This window comes from Salvelinus alpinus, chromosome 12 (genome assembly GCF_045679555.1).
Source record: "Salvelinus alpinus chromosome 12, SLU_Salpinus.1, whole genome shotgun sequence".
In the NCBI taxonomy this organism is placed as follows: Eukaryota; Metazoa; Chordata; class Actinopteri; order Salmoniformes; family Salmonidae; genus Salvelinus; species Salvelinus alpinus.
Window position 1 is genome coordinate 21,522,875 of NC_092097.1, and position 22,224 is coordinate 21,545,098.

Consider the following 22,224-nt stretch of genomic DNA (forward strand, 5'->3'; position numbering starts at 1 on the left):
GAGGATAGACGACAAATACAGTACAATACAATAATGTAGACAAAAAACAACAGTAACAAAACATGTAAATAGTTATAAGTAATGCTATGGAAATCAACATCATGTAAAAATCTTTATTTTACTCTATGCATTGATGTTTATTCTAGAAGTCTAGAGTGGTAAAGCGTTCACTCTAGCCGAGCTGTCACAAGTTATTTATTATAATGTGGATATTCCACAGACCACACGCGGCACAGATTTGACAGTTCTGAAAATTGTCAACAAGCAGGCTAAAATGAATCGAATTAACCCGGATTTTTTTTTTCGGGAAGAGCCGTGTCGGTTTGCATTTCTATGAATTCGCCTTGAAATACAACTGACAACGAGGTTTGCATTTGGAAAATCGTTTAAATAACTGAAATAAAATAAATTGCTCATAAATCTTTGCAATTCCCGCAGTCGAGATGCTGCTACCTGGTTAGCTGCGCGCCACTCCTGGGCTGAAGAAAAGCTGGCGAGCTAACTTTGCTTAATGGTAGCTAGCTAGCCTCTATTGCTAATATAGCACTACTGTACTGGTTTCTAGATTAGCTAAATGTGCCGCGAATCTGTTTACCTATTTTGAATGGTGGCAAATTTAGAAGTTGAAACGTGTTTTTGTACGAGTTGAAAAGTATAGCCTGGCTGAGGTTGCCTGAATGATGATGATGGCGAGGCAGAGCTAGCTAGTTTGCAATCCTATAACGTTACTGCGCCATCCCACTTGATACTGCTCCTGGATGAGGGTTCTAACAGTACAGACTGATCTTTTAATGTTTTTGGAATGATCTCTAGTATAGAGTTTCACCCGAATACAGTTGGACAATTGTATCACCTATCTTCAACCACATTATCCTTTGGCTTTGGGGTAAGTTTTAGTCAGTTGACTTTCTGTAGCCTATACAGCTAACAGTAGTTTTGTATTGAGTATAACAAATGTACATGCAGCACAATTAAAAACAGTTAGCAGTGATTATTTCTGGTATTGAGTGAACATGTTATGTGTGAATGCCCTTTGTACTCCACAATGGCTTTGTTTTTGCTTTATCTCTAATGTTCTTTCCTTTGTTTTGACAAGCCTGGGTTGCAGTCAGATCTTATCTGCCCCTGTGTCCCCTGGAAAATGACCTGACACAATCTTCATCACAGTCATAAAACAACAATGGCAAGAATAGCTTGGTATCAAGAGAAGGTAAGGGCCTCTTTACACTACTTTGACAACACAAACTAGGTCCAGGAGAGATACTTGTGTTGTGTAAAGAGACAGATCTAGATTCAAATCTCTTTAAGAGATGTCTCCCACACTACCACAACCGGCTGTGATTTGAGTGCCATAGGGCGGCGCACAATTGGGCCAGCGTCGTCCAGGTTTGGCCGGTGTAGGCCGTCATTGTAAATAAGAATTTGTTCTTAACTGACTTGCCTAAATAAAACCTCCGGAGGTATGTAAAACCAGTAGATGATATGCCATGTTCAAAACAACTGGTAACTCGGAAATCTCAGACTTCTGACTTGAGTGCGTTCAAGACAACTGGGAACTCAGAAAAAAAACTTGCTCCGACTGAGGAAAAATCCTTTTGAACAGTCATCCAACTCGGGAACTTGGGCCTCTTTCTAGAGCTCCGACTTTCCCATCTGTAGATCACTGACGTCATGATTTGACCTCGTATTTTTCTGTGTTACCAGTTGTCTGGAAAACTCCCAATGGCGCCTGAAGTATTTGAATTTGAAGCGTGCCATATTGGCAAAGATATTTGTAACTAACCTAAGATGGTTCATCTGTGTTGTTTACAGTGGGTGCAAATTAAGCATAGTGGGCAGATAAAGCAAGGAGGTGGGCAAAGCCAAGCACGAGCTAGCGAGATCCTGTTGGCTCGTTGTAGTATGTATTTGCATATTTCCATTTGGGAACGCCTCCTCTGTGAAGTGCGCGTGTGCACAAACTCAATTCAACCTTACACTCCTTCTAAACAACGCAATTTTTAAAAACTTTGGCAAAGTGTCAAGTCTATAAAACGCTCAATGGGGAATTCGAACTTACACCGCAAGTGGCAGTAGATGTCAGGACCTCGCCGCCTTACCACTGTGAGCTAACTGTGCAGAGACGTATTTGCCCACGATGCACATCATTTTATTATCAGAGCGTGCCAGTGGACCTCTGGTAAATATGCTTTAGTGAGAACGTGGTGGGATGTTTACCCACCCCCAAAATTAATATTTAGGAGATATTCCCCCCACCCACAACATCTCACCCGAATGAATATTTGTTAAGTTTGAAGGGGTCGAGCAAAGGCTGAAATTGGGGTTGAGAGTTACCCTTTAAGAAAAAGTCTCTCCCACACATGGCCCAACCCGAATTACCGTAATTGCCTTAATACAATTACACAGCGTTCTTGGTCTGTTAGACAAATTGAAAATTAAAGGCTTTTAAAATATCCACATATTTGTGAATCATTGCATTATTTAAGTGTGAAACACTGTGCAATATGGTTTAGATGAGAAGCTCCTGTATAGTTTCAATTTCTAGCGTTATTTTGGTTGTCTAAATACTATGGTGTTTACGGTATGCTAATAGCTGCACTCACATGAAGCAGGAATGTGGCTTTGGCCAAACTACATCCCAGGCTTGTGTAAATAGAAAAGTTGCAAATCTGATGTTGAAGAGAGATAGATCTCACTAGACATATTTTACTAGTGTAAATGGCCCCTAAGACATGCTAGAATTACTGACAATGTAATGAGGGTCTAAAATCCCCTACATGAGATGATACAAACTGAAGTGTGTCCATGTGTCAACAGATTGGTGCATATGATCAGCAGGTCTGGGAGAAATCTCTGGAGCAAGCAGAGTTTAATGTAAGTTCATGACATTTGGCCTAATATGCACACGTTTCTTATATAATCAGCATTTGTCACTAAGTGTCATCCCCACAGGGTATTGACAGTAAACCAAAGAGGTCTGGCCACATCAAGACAGACCTCATTGATGTTGACTTAGTAAGAGGTGAGTATCCATTTATTACAAGGTGTTATATCTTATATCTTACACAATGTCACTTATTGGATGGATATGGTGCATGCAACACTATTGATTGGCTCTCTTCTATTCCAGGATCCACATTCAGCAAGGCCAAGCCAGATAGTCCATGGACAGCATTGACTCGTAAGGGTCTGGTCAGGGTGCTCCTCTTCCCCTTCTTTTTCCAATGGTGGATCCAGGTGACCTCCAGGTCCATCTCCACCTGTATCCTGGTGCTCTACTTGATGCAAGGTAAACTCGCATCTCACATTAACATTGCTTTAGGCATGGGTCAGATCATGCTTGTTGTCTACTGTTAACCTGTCTAGGACTGGGGTTCCACGTTCCGCTAGCGGAACCCCTCGCCAACAGCCAATAAAATTGCAGTGCGCCAAATACAAATCAACAGAAGTCTCATAAATCAAATTTCTCAAACATACAAGTATTGGGCACCATTTTAAAGATACAATTTCGTTAATCCAGCCACAGTGTCTGATTTCAAAAATGCTTTACAGCGAAAGCTCCACAAACGATTATGTTAGGTTACCACCAAGTCACAGAAAAACACAGCCATTTTTCCCTCCAAAGAGAGGAGTCACAAAAAGCACAAATAGAGATAAAGTTCATCACTAACCTTTGATGATCTTCATCAGATGACACTCATAGGACTTCATGTTACACAATACATGTATGTTTTGTTCGGTAAAGTTCATATTTATATCCAAAAATCTTATTTTACATTGGCGTGTTAGATTCAGTAGTTCCAAAACATGCAGTGATATTGCAGAGAGCCACATGAATTCACAGAAATACTCATAATAAATGTTGATGAAAATACGGCTATTATACATGAAACTTTAGATACACTTCTCCTGAATGCAACCGCTGTGTCAATTTTTTTTTTAAACTTTACGGAAAAGCATAATCTGAGAACGGCGCTCAGAGCCCAAACCAGCCAGAGAAATCTCCGCCATGTTGGGTAGTCAACATTATTCATAAATAGCATTAGAAATATTCACTTACCTTTGATGATCTTCATCAGAATGCACTCCCAGGAATCGCAGTTCCACAATAAATGCTTGTTTTGTTCGATAATGTCCATAATTTATGTCCAATAGCTTCTTTTGTTTGGGCGTTTGGTAAACAATCCAAAAGCGCGATCTGGTCCATTCGGACTAAACGTTCAAAAAGTTATATTACAGGTCGAAGAAACTTGTCAAACTAAGTATAGAATCAATCTTTAGGATGTTTTTATCATAAAAGTTCAATATTGTTCCAACCGGAACAACCTCTCAAGTGAAAGCACGTAACTGAGAACGAGGCTGTAGGCAGACCCCTTAGTAAAACAGCTCCCATCCGGCCCCCCACTCTCTAAAGAGCAGGTTTCTACCATTTTTGGGTGGCCTGTTAACTTAATGGCTTTCTCTCTGCAGTGGCAGCATCAGTGTTGTACATGGAAGTTCCTGCAGCCAGTGCTAGTGAGCTATTTGGGCCCATGTGTCTGATGTTGTTGCTGGGGACAGTGCACTGCCAGATAGTGTCCACTGAGTCCAACCGGAGCCCCTCAGACAGCCCTGTGAGCAGCACCAGCCCTGCACGAAGGAGGAGGTTGTACTCTTACAGCATGTAACACACACACACTGCTGTGTGCTCACCCTTTTATACACTCTTGCAAACTGCTCTCACACTGTATAACATGTTCCCTCATTTCTCAACATTCATTCAGGCCAAGGAAGGGTAGAGGATTGAAGAGAACAGAGGGACAGGGGAACAACGGGGACACTGAGCTGCAGCCTTGGCAGCTGGAGGAAAACCAGAGGTTGTACAGATCAGAGGAGAGAAGGGTAAGGCCATACAAACAATGACCAGATCCTCTACATGAACATAAAGCAATAATTCATGTTTGTGAGTCAAGCAGTCGTTAACCCTTTACACTCTAGGAATTGGCCTATATGGATGGGGCTAAATTGAATTGTTTCTTACAGAAGAAATATGAAATGCATAACCATGGTAGCAATAGAAAGGGAATAGTTTGGAGATAATGGGGAAATTATTAGACCAAAGTTGAGGACACAACAGTTCACCGGACACAAGACTGAATCCAAACATTACACTGTTGATGTTATGTGCATTTTACATTTACTGTACTTTTTGCCACATTTGTTGATAGCGAAGTCTGAAAATACTCTTGATACATTCAGTAACATGATAAGAATATTCCTGCAAAATGTGCGGTAGGTGCAACATAAGACAACAAAAATGACAAGGGTTTGAATGAGAGGACTAACTGGTGTCTCCAAGTGGTGACACACCTCTCCAAAGTGTGTAGAGTTCCTAAATTGAAATGCACTTTTTTATGACTCAAAGAAGAGTCTTCAACTATAAGGTGCTTTTTTGAGCTCTCCTAGCTGTGCCGTTGAGGAACTAGAGCAAGCACACTTGTAGTTGTTTTGTTTGGAGCACAACAATGCATCCCTGCCATCACACAATCACTGTTGTTGTTTCATGCAATCCAAAAACAGCCCATTATAAATCGCAGTCTGGTTCAGTTGTGCATAATTTCAAAACGTGTTTTATTGCCAACATGACTAGCTAAGTTGTAAAATACGATCTTACAGTGTTTGACTTTCACAAGGCATTTCAGAGAAATAGATGGTAATTTTGGTCCCCATAGAAAGGAGTAATGAGTGCATTCAGGTGCATCTCTTCACAATAGACAAACAGGCTCTTTCTGTTCAGAACAACCCAGGGTATGACGCCATGTCATATTGTAACTGAACATCAAACATAGTGATCATAAACGTTGACACTCTATTAGGGCTGACCCCATTTAGTCGACTGGTCGATTGTTTGGTCGATAGGCTGTTGGTCGACCGAGATTTCTTTAGTCGAGCGGTTGCAATTGTGTTTTTTTCAATGTGCACAAAACACCTGTCTAATTCATGCCTGTCTCAGTTGACTAATCCACTGCGGTGGCCGCACGGATGGCACAATCCATCATTCTAAGACGTGATACTGAAATTGTATATGATTATGTAAGAATAATGGTGCAACACTAATAAATCAAATTTTAGTCCTGTCCAAATCTGCCATGTCAATAATTTGTACATGACAGGAAAGTAACAATTCCAGCCAGAATAACCTAATGTTTTTTGGTGAACTCCAAGGTCCTCTGACAATACTAGTCCCGTGCAAATCGACATCCCTATGTTTTGAGAGAAATGTCTGCGTTTGACAGGTGTTGCTCACGGTTTGAGCAAGTGAGCAAGAAAACAATAACTGCGTAGGCTAAAAATGAAGGGCCTACATGTATCAACTTTCACAGTGAATGCTTTTGTTCATATGTTTTGTGCGTATGAATTGAATATTGCCAAATGCACCTGTGAAGAATATTGCACCTATTTAATGTAACCCTTGGTTAATAGATCGCAAAGCAGCATACAACTGACCTAAACGTTTGAGAAGGATAAGTTCACTTTTGCATCCATAGCCTTAAAACACATCTACAGTGCAAGTGCACTGTTCAGCTCACATCTGAAGGCTGGGTGGCATTTAGGATGTCTACTGCAGATCGCTAAAATATCCGAATGATTATTATCACACTTCCTCAATTCAAATATTATGGCGACACTGTTATCGCCTGGACTTGTTGAAATATCTTTGTGTAGAAAAAAAACACTCCAGGCTTCCGTCATAACTGTACATTTAAAAAAAAAAAAAAAAACATTTTAGAATTACAGGGGGCAGTTTGGAAAAAATGTATCCCGTCCTAGTCGTCCTCTGGAATAACAGACATTCTGGGGTAATAATTACATAACCAACGTTCTCTAGTAATACTAGTCCTGTGCGAAATAGGGCTTAACCTAATTGTCTAAGAAAATTGAGGAGCCAGCAAACTCCAACCTAATTAGGTCTATAATCAACAGCCTAACTGTTAAATGTGCCTGGCTTTATACATCATCCATATACAGGATAAGACCCAGATGCAGACCGTTCGAATCACAGATGTTTATTAACAAAACGGGGCAGGCAGACGACAGGTCAAGGGCAGGCAGAGGTTGGTAATCCAGGGCAGAGTCAGACAGGTACAGAACAGCACGTGGGTTCGGGGCAGGCAGAGTAGTCAAAACTGGAAAAACTAGAAAAACAAGGGCTAGAGAGAAACGGGAGTATGGGAAAAACATGCTGGTAGGCTTGATGAGACAAGACAAACTGGCAACAGACAAACAGAAAACTCGGGTATAAATGCACAGGGGATAATGGGGGAAATGAGCGACACCTGGAAGGGAGTGGAGACAAGCACAAGACAGGTGAAACAGATCAGGGTGTGACAGTACCAGTCTAAAGTTTGGACACACCTACTCATTCAAGGGTTTTTCTTTATTTTTACTATTTTCAACATTGTAGAATTATAGTGAAGACATCAAAACTATGAACTAACACATATGGAATCATATAGTAACCGACAATGTTAAGCAAATCAAAATGCATTTTATATTAGAGATTCTTCAAAGTAGCCACCCTTTGCCTTGATGACAGCTTTACACACTCTTGGCATTCTCTCAACCAGCTTCACCTTGAATGGTTTTCCAACAGACTTGAAGGAGTTCCCACATATGCTGAGCACTTGTTGGCTGCTTTTCCTTTACTCTGCGGTCCAACTCATCCCAAACCATCTCAATTGGGTTGAGGTTGGGTGATTGGAGGCCAGGTCATCTGATGCAGCACTCCATCACTCTCCTTCTTGGTCAAATAGCCCTTACACAACCTGGAGGTGTGTTTTGGGTTATTGCCCTTTTGATAAACAAATGAGCGCAAACCAGATGGGATGGCGTATCACTGCAGAATGCTGTGGTACTCATGCTGGTTAAGTGTCCCTTGAATTCTAAATAAATCACGGACTGTGTCACCAGCAAAGCACCATCACACCTCCTCCATGCTTCATGGTGGGAACCACACGTGCGGTGATCATCCGTTCACCTACTCTATGTCTCACAACGTCACGGCGGTTGTAACCAAAAATCTCCAATTTGGATTTACTAGACCAAAGGACAGATTTCCACCGGTCTAATGTCCATTGCTCGTGTTTCTTGGCCAAGCAAGTCTCTTCTTATTACTGGTGTCCTTTAGTAGTGGTTTCTTTGCAGCAATTCGACCATGAAGGTCTGATTCATGTAGTCTCCTCTGAACAGTTGATGTTGAGATGTGTCTGTTACTTGAACTTTGAAGCATTTATTTGGGCTGCAATCTGAGGCTAGTAACTCTAATGAACTTATCCTCTGCAGCAGAGGTAACTCTGGGTCTTACTTTCCTGTGGCGGTCCTCATGAGAGTCAGGTTCATCATAGCGCTTGATGGTTTTTGCGGATGCACTTGAAGAAACTTTCAAAGTTCTTGAAATTTGACATATTGACTGACCTTAAAGTAATTATGGACTGTTTCTTTTTTGCTTATTTGAGCTGTTCTTGCCATAATATGGACTTGGTCTTTTACCAAATAAGGCTATATTTTGTATACCACCCCTACCTTGTCACAACACAACTGATTGTCTCAAATGCATTGAGAAGAAAATAAATTCCACAGATTAACTTTTAACAGGGCACACTTGTTAACTGAAATGCATTCATGAAGCTGGTTGAGAATGCCATGAGTGTGCAAAGCTGTCATCAAGGCAAAGGGTGGCTGCTTTTTGGTTACTACATGATTCCAGGTGTGTTATTTCATAGTTTTGATGTCTTCACTATTATTCTACAATGTAGAAAATAGTAAAAATAAAGAAAAACCCTTGAATGAGTAGGTGTATTCAAACTTTTGACTGGTACTGTATATCTACAGAAATAAGGCAGATCTTGCTTCTGTTGACTGTTTGAGTGTTTGTTTAATAGCCTACTGATTCCGTGAGCACCAAGCCTCATGCAACGGCAAAATGACGGATAAAGAAATTTCACAGATTTGGCTGTTTTTAATATTTGCTATGCCCTTAATAAAGGCTTTACAATTGTTTTCCGTTAGAACAGACTGGTATTACTTATAATTTATTTAGTGTTTTTACACTGTTCCAACAGGCAGAACATGTATATTGTAATCTAACAGCACCTGTTTGTTACACATAATATCCACGCAGCTCTCGCTCCTATACCCTCCTTTTTCTTGATTTCCTTCTTATTGTTATTATTACAATTGTTATTATGATCATCTTTATAATAATAACTAATGTCGTTATCATTAGTAGGCTTTGTAAAGTAGCCTTGTATACCCAGCCATCGAGCTGTAGGCCTAAGACTACGTCCGGTTCAGTCTTAATACCGTAATTTACTTCGGTCTATATTTCAATACAGGCTACTGTATCAATCAGTCATTAATTTGTTCATGCCGTCACACAGCATATGAGACATTCATGCTTTGAAATGCAATCAAGCATTTTAGTTTAAAAATTGAATAACAAAGGGAGCTTTGAATAATTAGCCTATGCAATAAATAAACCGCAATTCACGAATGCATGTAACTGTTTTTAGTCTGCTGTAATAAAGGCTTTGTATATCTTTTTCTTCCTTAGAACAGACTCTCTGGTACACTTATTCATTTAGTGTTGTTTACACTGTTCCAAATGGTCAGAAAGAATTATATTGTAATCTAACAGCAACTTTTTGGCAATCCTAATACTCATGCAGCACTTGCTTCTATACCCTTCTTTTTCTTGATCTCCAGTAGTTTACATAACTAAGTCAAATGTCTTCCACAGATCTGACTTCCCCTTTCCCTCCTGAGCAACCAGTAAACATTTGCTCGTTTCGAGTTTCTTTTTCACGTTCTCTGCATCCATTTTGCTGTCAATATTACTGTGTTCGGAGTTTATAATCAATTTATTGATGTGATTATGATAGGCTATAGGTCAGGCACTATTGGTCACATGCATGTGATGCTTACATGTTTCACGTAAAGAGAGCAAGGATCCTAAACAAATTGGGATTTCGGGAAAGGACATTTTAAATCGGAAACAAGTAAGAAACTAACACTTGCTGTGTTGTGGTGCCTTTTCACTGCATTAGGGAGGAGAGCTTGACAACGTGCGCAAGTCACACAGGCACTCGCTGTCATTATTTTTAACACAGTGTGACCATCTGGCTCTTTCATGAGTAATTTGCGTGTCTTAATTATTTTATCAAACAGTGTGCCTACAGTGCATACAGTTGAAGTCGGAAGTTTACATACACTTAGGTTGGAGTCATTAACTTGTTTTTCAACCACTCCACAAATTTCTTGTTAACAAACTATAATTTTGGCAAGTCGGTTAGGACATCTACTTTGTGCATGACACAAGTAATTCTTCCAACAATTGTTTACAGACAGATTATTTCACTGTATCACAATTCCAGTGGGTCAGAAGTTTACATACACTAAGTTGACTCTGCCTTTAAACAGTTTGGAAAATTCCTTGATGCCATGGCTTTAGAAGCTTCTGATAGGCTAATTGACATAATTTGAGTCAATTGGAGGTGTACCTGTGGATGTATTTCAAGGCCTACCTTCAAACTGAGTGCCTCTGCTTGACATCATGGGAAAATCAAAAGAAATGAGCAAAGACCTCAGAAAATAATTGTAGACCTCCACAAGTCTGGCTCATCCTTGGGAGCAATTTCCAAATGCCTGAAGGTACCATGTTCATCTGTACAAACAATAGTACGCAAGTATAAACACCATGGAACCACGTAGCCGTCATACCGCTCAGGAAGGAGACGCGTTCTGTCTCCTAGAGATGAACGTACTTTGGTGCGAAAAGTGCAAATCAATCCCAAAACAACAGCAAAGGACCCTGTGAAGATGCTGAAGGGAACAGGTACAAAAGTATCTATATCCACAGTAAAACGAGTCCTATATCGACATAACCTGAAAGGCCGCTCAGCAAGGAAGAAGCCACTGCTCCAAAACCGCCATAGAAAATCAAGACTACGGTTTGCAACTGCACATGGGGACAAAGATCTTACTTTTTGGAGAAATGTCCTCTGGTCTGATGAAACAAAAATAGAACTGTTTGGCCATAATGACCATCGTTATGTTTGGAGGAAAAAGGGGGAGGCTTGCAAGCCGAAGAACACAATCCCAACCGTGAAGCACGGGGGTGGCAGCATCATGTTGTGGGTGTGCTTTGCTGCAGGAGGGATTGGTGCACTTCACAAAATAGATGGGTCATGAGGAAGGGAAATTATGTGGATGTTTTGAAGCAACATCTCAAGACATCAGTCAGGAAGTTAAAGCTTGGTCGCAAATGGGTCTTCCAAATGGACAATGACCCCAAGCATACTTCCAAAGTTGTGGCAAATGGCTTAAGGACAACAAAGTCAAGGTATTGGAGTGGCCATCACAAAGCCCTGACCTCATCCTATCGAGAATTTGTGGGCAGAACTGAAAAAGCGTGTGCGACCAAGGAGGCCTACAAACCTGACACAGTTACACCAGCTCTGTCTGGAGGAATGGGCCAAAATTCACCCAACTTATTGTGGGACGCTTGTGGAAGGCTGCCCGAAACATTTGACCCAAGTTAAACAATTTTAAGGCAATGCTACCGAATACTAATTGAGTGTATGTAAACTTCTGACCCACTGGGAATGTGATGAAATAAAAGCTAAAATAAATCATTCTCTCTACTATTATTCTGACATTTCACATTCTTAAAATAAAGTGGTGATCCTAACTGACCTAAGACAGGGATTTTCTTTACTAGGATTAAATGTCAGGAATTGTGAAAAACTGAGTTTAAATGTATTTGTCTAAGGTGTATGTAAACTTCCGACTTCAACTGTATGTCGATGGTTTTAAAAAGAGTGGGAGTCCCCGGTGCACAACTGAGCAAGAGGACAAGTACATTAGAGTATCTAGTTTGAGAAACAGACGCCTCACAAGTCCTCAACTGGCAGCTTCATTAAATAGTACCCGCAAAACACCAGTCTCAACGTCAACAGTGAAGAGGCGACTCCGGGATGCTGGCCTTCTAGGCAGAGTTGCAAAGAAAAAGCCATATCTCAGACTGGCCAATAAAAATAAAAGATTAAGATGGGCAAAAGAACTCAGACACTGGACAGAGGAACTCTGCCTAGAAGGCCAGCATCCCGGAGTCGCCTCTTCACTGTTGACGTTGAGACTGGTGTTTTGCGGGTAGTTTCTTGGCAAGTTCTCGCATGGAATAGCCTTTATTTCTCAGAACAAGAATAGAGTGACGAGTTTCCGAAGAAAGCTCTTTGTTTCTGGCCAATTTGAGCTTCGAACCCACAAATCTGATCTTATGCTCCAGATACTCAACTAGTCTAGAGAAGGCCAGTTTCATTGCTTCTTTAATCAGCACAACACTTTTCAGCTGTGCTAACATAATTGCAAAAGCATTTTCAAATGATCAATTAGCCTTTTTAAAATGATAAACTTGGATTAGCTAACACAACGTGCCATTGGAACACAGGAGTGATGGTTGCTGATAATGGGCCTCTGTACGCCTATGTAGATATTCCATTAAAAATCAGCTGTTTCCAGCTACAATTGTCATTAACAATGTCTACACTGTATTTCTGATCAATTTTATGTTATTTTAATGGACCAAAAATTTGCTTTTCTTTCAAAAACAAGGACATTTCTAAGTGATCCCAAACCTTTGAACAGTAGTATATATGGAAATATAAATTTAAAACATTTTCAACCAATCGATTGGTCGAAAGAACAGGACGACTCTCGGGGACAGCCTTACACTGTATATGACATGAGTTTAAATTAAATGGAAATGTGAAGTTCACATTTGGATTCACGGGTGTTTGGCTTGCTTGTATGACATCAAAGCGGTATTAATATAATTTATTAACATCTCATCAAGTCCTCTTAATTTACAGCATTTCCCTCACTCAGCGGGGAGGGATGTGTGCAACTTTTTGATGCACTAGGTGTTCAAGTTCAGAACAGCTGTCAGTCAAAACCTATAAAGCACTGTGAAGCGCAGAGCCTGAGCTCTGACAATTTATAGCATGTTACTGTACAGCCACTGCATTCAAATTTAGGTGCTTATCAGTGCCCAAATCTGCAATTTTGACCCGTATAAGGTTAGAGTGTTAAGGGCTACCAGAGTTCCAAAAGTTCCTATTTTCATGTGTGTGGGGAATCTCAAAATGTATTTGTTACTTTTTGTGTTGCCTGAGCAAATGTGTCTAGCAGGTTGTAAGGCTGGGCGGGGCTTTTAAGGGGTTTTGTCTGTGATTGACATTTTGGCTACCAAGGTGGTGTTGCTGTTTATCCTGCGGATTCTATTGTTGATTGTGATGCTGTTCCAGAACAACCAGAGAAAGTCAGGCTTTGGGGCCTCTGACGAACTTTCCAGTGAGGAGGATGAGGAAGAAAAACTACCTACTGGTGTAGCTGGAACTATACCTGCCTCTGTCCTCAGGAAGAGACGCCTTCACTCCTTCTCAAACCCCTCATCACCTCAGGTAAACCTTAAGAGGCAGTGAGTCCTGCTCTGTTTATTGTAGCCAGAGTGAAAGGGGGACATTTAGTTTGACCTATTATTTGCACAGGAGGAAAGTAGTGGAGGTGCCATGGACACTAAGGTGAAACCTCATGAAGTGGAGCGCCTTAGGCCTGAAGTCTCACGCCCGGCTTCTGACACAGATGACACAATATGGGAGGAGCTTCTTCAGGGGCCTGACACCGCCTCCACTGGCAGCAGTGACAGTGAGGGGGACGGGCGATGCGGCCCTGGCCTGACCCTCCCTCCGTTCACCACTCTCAGCAGTGATGATGAGACCCTGCTGCAGGTGGGTCCGTCCACAAGGACTCACTTTAATCACAGAAAGGGTAAGTATATATCAGCTCACCAGCTTTCTCTCCTGACAGGGCCATCTATCGTGGCTGCAGGCGTGCCACCCATCCAGAGACCGGGTCAGTGTCATCATCTGGGAGCAGGGGGAGTGCAAGAAAGCAGATATGTCAGTACTGGAGATCAGTGGGATCATCCTCACACGGGTACACCTCCTATGACCACTTCATTACACACTGGTGCCTTTTTGGTAGAATTAACACACATCCAATACAGAGGGAATGCTGGTCTGTAATGCTTTAGGACTGGAAAGGGATTCTGTCTGATTCTATTTATAGAAACACTATTAGGGCTGTGTACTCTGTGCTCCATGCCACTCTCCTCCTAACAGAGGTCATTTCTCCTGTGTAGGTGAAGGTGGTGGAGCAGGGCATGGGTTACCTAGCCCTGGGGGGGTTGTTCACTGCCACACTGGCACTGCTTCCTTTTGTCTTCCGCCTGGCACAGCAGCTGGACATGAAGCGCCTGAGCTCCCTGTCCCTGGTAGAGCTGGCTGTCATGGTGGTGGGGCCGCCCAACACCCAGATCTACGCCTTCTTCTTCATCACCACCGTGGAGAGGCTTTGCCTCACAGGACTCTTCTTCTTCATGATGTGTGTGGCAGAGAGGACCTACAAACAGGTCAGCATGTTAGTCCCACTGTACTGTAGTAGACAAACCACTACAAAACAAACATGCTGGAAATTGTGTGGCTGACATACGTTTTTGCGTGGTTCTCTTTCAACAACAGCGGCTTGTTTTCGCCAAACTCTTCAACCACATCACCTCAGCACGAAAGGCTAAGAAGTGGGAAATCCCCCATTTCAGGCTGAAGAATGTTAGGAACATAAAGATGTGGCTGTCGCTCCGCTCCTTCCTCAAGGTCTGACTTACTCTCACTACTCCTATGACTTTTTTAGGTATACTTCAGTGTATGGCTTTGACCAGTAGGGGGTGATTAATGTCTTACCCTCATTGATTAATGTCTTACCCTTTTTTCCCGTTCATCACAGAGACGTGGGCCCCAGCGTTCCGTTGATGTCATCGTCTCCTCCATCTTCCTCCTGGCCCTCTCCATCGCCTTCATCCTGTGTACACAGGTCAGACATATTGATAAGAAAGAGTGTGTGTATCTCTGATAATTACACAGGATTCCAGGAAACCATGATTTACCTTCCCCTTGTTATGAATGGGCATTGGTTAAGGTCCAACCTGTAGAAACTCAATCGATGAAAGATCGAGTACTCTTTTTCTATCTCTAACTCCCAGCTCCTGAACAGTCACCACACCTTCCTGGACTCGGAGACAAACTGGGAGCTCATGGTGTGGGGTTCCTCTCTCATCCTCTTCCTGCTCCGCCTGGCCACCCTGGGCTCCGAGACCAACTGTAAATACAGCAACGTGTCAGTGCTGCTGACGGAACAGGTGAGGCTCCCTACAACACACACACGTGCACATGCAGACAGACCACTTTAATACTTTCAGTAATGCATCTCCTCAATTCTTTCAGATCAACTTGTATCTTAAGATGGAAAAGAAGCCCAACAAGAAAGAAATGTTGAACATAGTGAACAATGTTCTGAAGCTTGCAACAAAATTAATGAAAGTAAGCATGTCTTTAAACTTTATCCATATTATGAATATTTGGACTTAGTCACATCTTCTGGGCTGGTAGTTGTTTATTCAGCATTACGTGCAGTGAAAGCATCTCTAGCTTTTCATACAAACCCTTTCACAGGAGCTTGACACCCCCTTCCGACTGCTGGGTCTGACTGTGAACCCTCTTATCTACAACATCACACGTGTGGTCATCCTGTCTGCAGTCTCCGCTGTGGTCAGCGATCTGCTCGGCTTCAACATCAGAGTGAGTGGAGACACTTCTAATACCACAGTGCTGTAGCAGAACACTGATATGTGGTGGAGCACAATTGGCCCAGCGTTTGATCTTAATTTACTTGCCTAGTTAAATAAATTAAAAAAAAATAAACACTGTTTACCAAACAGTGATTCTTCACCTCTGTCAGAGTTGTTTTCCTCCTAGTACATTTGTATTAACTTCCAAAAGTGAGTATATGTGCTGTGTTTTTAAATGCACCCTCCTTCTTGTCTCTTCTACAGCTGTGGAAGATCAAACCTTAATGCTAAACCACTAACTATTGGACAATGGAGACTGCCAACTCCTACCACCCACAGCTTGCTATCTGTGCAAAGTGTGCAAATCTACTGAGTGATCGCCTATGCATCTCAGTGCCTTCCCTCCCAGGAACATTGAACTTTCAATCACACAATACCATTGTGGTCATACACAAGCGTGAACTCTTGACAATGAATGATATACACATCCTTGACTACTACATCTGCTGCAGCAGTTCCAGTAACCCAGTGCCTGAATCTGGAATGTCCCTGGACCTGACCACTTCCTGGCTCTCACATGGAGAAACAGTAGCCAATGGGTGCCTTCTGAACATGGAGAAATTTGCTGGCCATTTGAATGTAAACCATTTTAAGATATGGAGAAAGGATGGAATAGGAAACAAGAATTAACAAATTCTTATAAAAGAATTGGACATTCCAGTGTGGTTTGACATGTACACTGAACAAAAATATAAACGCAACGTGCAACAATTTCAAAGATATTATATTATAGTTCATATAAGGAAATCAGTCAATTGAAATAAATAAATTAGGCCCTAATCTATGGATTTCACATGACTGGGAATACAGATATGCATCTGTTGGTCACAGATACCTTAAAAAAAGGTTGGGGCGTGGATCAGAAAACCGGTCAGTATCTGGTGTGACCGCCATTTGCCTCATGCAGCGCGACACATCTCCTTTGCATAGAGTGGATCAGGCTGTTGATTGTGGCCTGTGGAATGTTGTCCCACTCCTCTTCATTGTCTGTGCGAAGTTGCTGGATATTGGCAGGAACTGGAACATGCTGTCGTACATGTCGATCAAGAGCATCCCAAACATGCTCAATGGGTGGAATGTCTGGTGAGTATGCAGGCCATGGAAGAACTTGGACATTTTTAGCTTCCAGGAATTGTGTACAGATCCTTGCGGCATGGGCCATGCATTATCACGCTGAAACATGAGGTGATGGCAGTGGATGAATGGCACGACAATGGGCCTCAGGATCTCATCATGGTATCTCTGCATTCAAATTGCCATTGATAATGTGCAATTGTGTTCGTTGTCCGTAGCTTATACCTGCCCATACCATAACCCGACCGCCACCATGGATTTCACATGGATTTCTCTCTGTTCACAACGTTGACATCAGCAAGCCACTCACCCACACAATGCCATACACGCTGTCTGCCATCTGCCCGTTACAGTTTAAACCGGGATTCATCTGTGAAGAGCACACTTTCCCAGTGTGCCAGTGGCCATCGAAAGTGAGCATTTGCCCACTGAAGTTGGTTACGATGCCAAACTGCAATCAGGTCAAGACCCTGGTGAGGATGACGAGTTGTACAACTGATTTCATTCAACTAAAATGTCTTCCTCATTAACCCAACCCCTCTGAATCAGCGCTTCCGTGAGACGGTTTCTGACAGTTTGTGCAGAAATTCTTTGATTGTGCAAACCCACAGTTTCATCAGCTGTCCGGGTGGCTAGTGTCAGACGATCCCGCAGGTGAAGAAACTGGATGTGGAGGTCCTGGGCTGGCGTGATAACACATGGTTTACAGTTGGGAGGCCGGTTGGATGTACTGCCAAATTCTCTAAAACGGCGTTGGAGGCTTCTTATGGTAGAGGAATGAACATTAAATTCTCTGGCACCAGCTCTGGTGGACTTTCCTGCAGTCAGCTTGACATTTCCTGGCCTTTATATTGTCCCCAGCACAAGGTGCACATGTGTAATGATCATGCTGTTTAATCAGCTTCTTGATATGCCACACGTGTCAGGTGGATGGATTGTCTAGGTAAAGGAAAAATGCTTACTAACAGGGATGTAAACAAATTTGTGCAAAAAAATTGAGAGAAATAAGCTTTTTGTGTGTTTTTTTTTAATTTCAGATCATGAAACATGGGACCAACACTTTACATGTTGCGTTTATATTTTTGTTTAGTATACATGTACTCTCTCAAACACAGCTGGTAGATTATGTAGAAATCTATAGATCTTCAAAATGGATTACTGAACTAACTTAGTTACGTATTTTCTTTTCAATAGGATATATTAAACTCTACTCTAATTGTATTTTGTGATATGTAAGGGAATTTAATATAGATTTTATGGGGGCTTTATTTATTTATGGGTTTTCAGTATTTCATTACTGACATACAGTGCATTCAGAAAGTATTCACACTCTTTGACTTTTTCCACATGTTGTTGTGTAACAGCCTGAATGTAAAAGTTTAAATTGAGATATTGTCACACTGGCCTACACACAATACCCCATACTGTCAAAGTGTAACTATGTTTGTAGACATTTTTACAAATGAACTAAAAATATAAAAACTGGAATGTCTTGACATAAGTATTCAACCCCTTTGTTATGGCAAGCATAAATACAAAGGCACTTATTGATAGATGGGTAAAAACAAAATGAAAAGCAGACATTGAATATCCCTTTGAGCATGGTGAAGTTATTAATTACACTTTGGATGGTGTATTAATACACCCAGTCACTACAAAGATACAGGAATGGAAAGAAAGAAATGGAATAGAGCCTGGTTCAGTCTGCTTTCCACCAGACACTGGGAGACAAATTCACCTTTCAGCAGGACAGTAACCGAAAGCACAAGTCCAAATCAACACTGGAGTTGCTTACCAATACCACATTGAGTGTTCCTGATTGGCTTAGTTACAGTTTTGACTTAAATCGGCTTGAAAATCTATGGCAAGATTTGAAAATGGTTGTCTTGCAATGATCAACAACCAACTTGACAAAAATAATAATGTGCAAATATTCGACGATCCAGTTGTGCAAGGCTCTTAGAGCCTTACCCAGAAAGACACAACTGTAATTGTTGCCAAAGGTGATTCTAACATGTATTGACTCAGGCAGTTGAATGCTTATGATGTAATCAAGATACACTAGATATATAAAAGTATGTGGACACACCTTCAAATTAGGTGATTCAGCTATTTCAGCCACACCCGTTGCTGACAGGTGTATAAAATCGAGCACGAGCCATGCAATCTCCATAGACACACATTGGCAGTAAAATGGCCGTACTAAAGAGCTCCGTGACTTTCAACATGGCACCGTCATGGGATGCCCCGGTCAACTCGAAGTCCTGTTTTTGTGAAGTGTAAAAGTCTAGGAGCAATAACTGCTCAGCCGTGAAGTGGTAGGCCACACAAGCTCACAGAACGGGACTACCGAGTGCTGAAGCGCGTAGGGCATAAAAGTCGCCTGTCCTCTTTTGCAACATTCATTACCGAGTTCCAAACTACCTCTGGAGGCAACGTCAGCACAAGAACTGTTGGTCGGGAGCTTCATAAAATGGGTTTCCATGGCCAAGCAGCCGCACACAAGCCCAAGATCATGCGTTGGCTGGAGTGGTGTAAAGCTCGCCGCCATTAAACTCTGGAGCAGTGGAAACGCTTTCTCTGGAGTGATGAATCCCTTCACCCTCTGCATAGTATCAACTGTAAAGTTGTGTGGTGGAGGAATAATAGTCTGGGGTTGTTTTTCATGGTTTGGGCTAGGCCCCTTAGTTCCAGTGAAGGGAAATCTTAACGCTACAGCATACAATGACATTCTGGACAATTCTGTGCTTCCAACTTTGTGTCAACAGTTTGGGGAAGGCCCTTTCTTGTTTCAGCATGACAATGCCCCCATGCACAAAGCGAGGTCCACACACAAATGGTTTGTCGAGATCGGTGTGGAAGAAATTGACTGGCCTGCACAGAGCCCTGACCTCAACCCCTTCGGACCCCTTTGGGATTAATTGGAATGCCGACTGCGAGCCAGGCCTAATCGCTAGACATCTGTGCCTGACCTCACTAATGCTCTTGTGGCTGAGTATTTTTATTTTATTGTATTTAACTTTATTTAACTAGGCAACTAGAAGCAAGTCCCTGCAGCAATGTTCCAACATCTAGTGGAAAGCCTTCCCAGATGAGTGGAGGCTGTTATAGCAGCAAGGGGGGAACAACTCCATATTAATGCTCATGACTTTGGAATGAGATGTTCGGCGAGCAGGTGTCCACATCCTTTTGGTCATGCAGTGTATCTTTCCTCATGCAACTTCATCTAACTTGATATGGCTTCATCTAAATAGATTAAAATGTCCACATGTATAATATCAACCAATCAGATACTTTTATCTTAGCAGTCTCATCTTTAGTATTTGTCCTATAATTGAAAACCATCCCTCTCACATTTCCATCAGATATTTCTAGTCAGAGAATGAATGTATCATTCTTGTTCTAAAGAGAGCTGATTATCCCATGAGACTGTACTTGGATACTTTTGGTCATGTAGTGTTTATATTTTTCATTAATGTTTTGCAAATGTTAGAATTTTTATTCCACTTTGACATTACAGAGTAGTTTGTGTAGATCAGTGACAAAAAAAGTCAATTAAATCCATTTTAATCCCACCTTATTAACAACAATGTGTAAAAAGTCAATGGGTGTGAATACTTTCTGAAGGCACTGTAACTGGTTTTAATGTCTAGGAATGGTACCCATAGATTGTACCCTTTGTACCGCCATCATCAGCAATGTGCAACTGCAGCCCGCAATTCAGTGTGTTCCTGCATGTGGACATTCCTGCACAGTGGCGGTCAGTACCGTTTATGATGAGGGAGACCCATTTTTCCCCCCATGAGCATGGCCTTATTTCTATTACAGCATGTTGGATGACTGTCATTCATATTCCATTAACCCTGTTCAATATAACATCGATAGGTTTAGGCTACTACATGATACTTTAATTTTCCCAATACCCATCATGAGGTTGCTACAACCTAGCCTATGAATGAAAGTTTACAATGTAGGTGCACACAGGTCAAGAGAGAAATTTGAGATGACAGACAGTGACACATTCAATACTGCCTTGCACACTCTTGCCTACATTTAGTTTATCTAGGGTGTAATAATTAGTCCAACAGTTGCAAACGAGAATTTCTATTGAACAATTTCAGGTATTTTTATCCCTGTTTTGTTTGCTTCCATTTAAGAAACGTTTTTTCAACAGAATTGGCAGAATGAATACACACCTGATCACGCATAAACACAGTTCACTTTCATAGCAGCTACATTGTATTCCTTCTCGCCTCTATGCATTCTCCTCTCACCTTTTCCCTTCGTTTGTGGACTTCAATGAACAACACATCCATCAGCTGTATGTGACCAGGCGAATAAACGTTTCCAAGCCAAACCATGTCATAACCGCTACACACAGTCTACATCGTTGTCCCCATATTAGCTAAAGTAACGTCCTAGTCAACATAGCTAATAGAACTAATACATTAGTAAACCTGCTACAATCATTCAGTAAAGTTAGTGTATAGTCAGTAAGCAGTTACACCGGCGGCCCCTGGTGGCAATACATTAATAAAACCAAAAGCTTACCTTGACTTGGAAGAGTTCCAGTGTTGTGTTGGATAGTCATAGCCAGCTAGCTAACATAGCATCCCGCTGTTTGAGTAACTAAACTAGCCAGCTGCCTTTGCTAGCTAAGTAAGTGAAACTGAAAGTGAAAAAAATGGACTCTCTCTCTCTCTTGCTTCTCCTTCATTTTTGAAGAAATTAATTTGTTGAAAACTGTTTAATTATTGTCTTTCTCTCTCTTTGAGTCAACTACTCACCACATTTTATGCACTGCAGGGCTAGCTAGCTGTAGCTTATGCGCTCAGTACTAGATTCATTCTCTGATCCTTTGATTGGGTGGACAACATGTCAGTTCATGCTGCAAGAGCTCTGATCGGTTGGAGGATGTCCTCCGGAACCTGTCATAATTACTGTGTAAGTCTATGGAAGGGGGTGAGAACCAAGAGCCTACTAGGTTTTGTATTGAAGCCAATGTACCAAGAAGAGGACGGAAGCTAGCTGTCCCCCGGCTACACCATGGTGCTACCCAAGAGTGCTGTTGAGTCTACTGTAGACCTTCATTGCAAAACAGTGTGTTTTAATCATTTATCTGGTGACATGAATATGTTTAGTATGGTGTTATCTAACTTTTATCTAAATGTTTTAATGTTTTACCATTTTTATGAAATTCACTGAGGAGGATGGTCCTCCCCTTCCTCCTCTGAGGAGCCTCCACTGTTCCTGCAGGAACTCCACCCTCGAGCATCCCATGTTCTGCTAAGCAAATGCACAAATAGTATAGTTTGATAAAGACCTTCAATAGGCTGATGATTGTATTATTACTGCTGTCTGGTCAATGC

General features: G+C 41.7%; 1 protein-coding gene across 1 annotated transcript; it reads left to right on the top strand.

The window, feature by feature from the left end:
- The first annotated feature begins 228 nt into the window (after positions 1 to 228).
- LOC139535674 (protein PHTF1-like) lies at positions 229 to 21,212 on the top strand. Its single transcript, XM_071335345.1, has 17 exons — positions 229 to 886; positions 1,097 to 1,210; positions 2,818 to 2,874; positions 2,953 to 3,022; positions 3,131 to 3,289; positions 4,471 to 4,645; positions 4,764 to 4,881; positions 13,344 to 13,499; positions 13,587 to 13,826; positions 13,906 to 14,034; positions 14,240 to 14,509; positions 14,619 to 14,750; positions 14,881 to 14,967; positions 15,137 to 15,292; positions 15,378 to 15,473; positions 15,606 to 15,731; positions 15,986 to 21,212. The coding sequence occupies exons 2-17, from the start codon at positions 1,181 to 1,183 to the stop codon at positions 16,004 to 16,006; spliced, it is 2,022 nt and encodes a 673-aa protein (XP_071191446.1). The 5' UTR covers positions 229 to 886; positions 1,097 to 1,180; the 3' UTR covers positions 16,007 to 21,212.
- Positions 21,213 to 22,224: the final 1,012 nt, after the last annotated feature.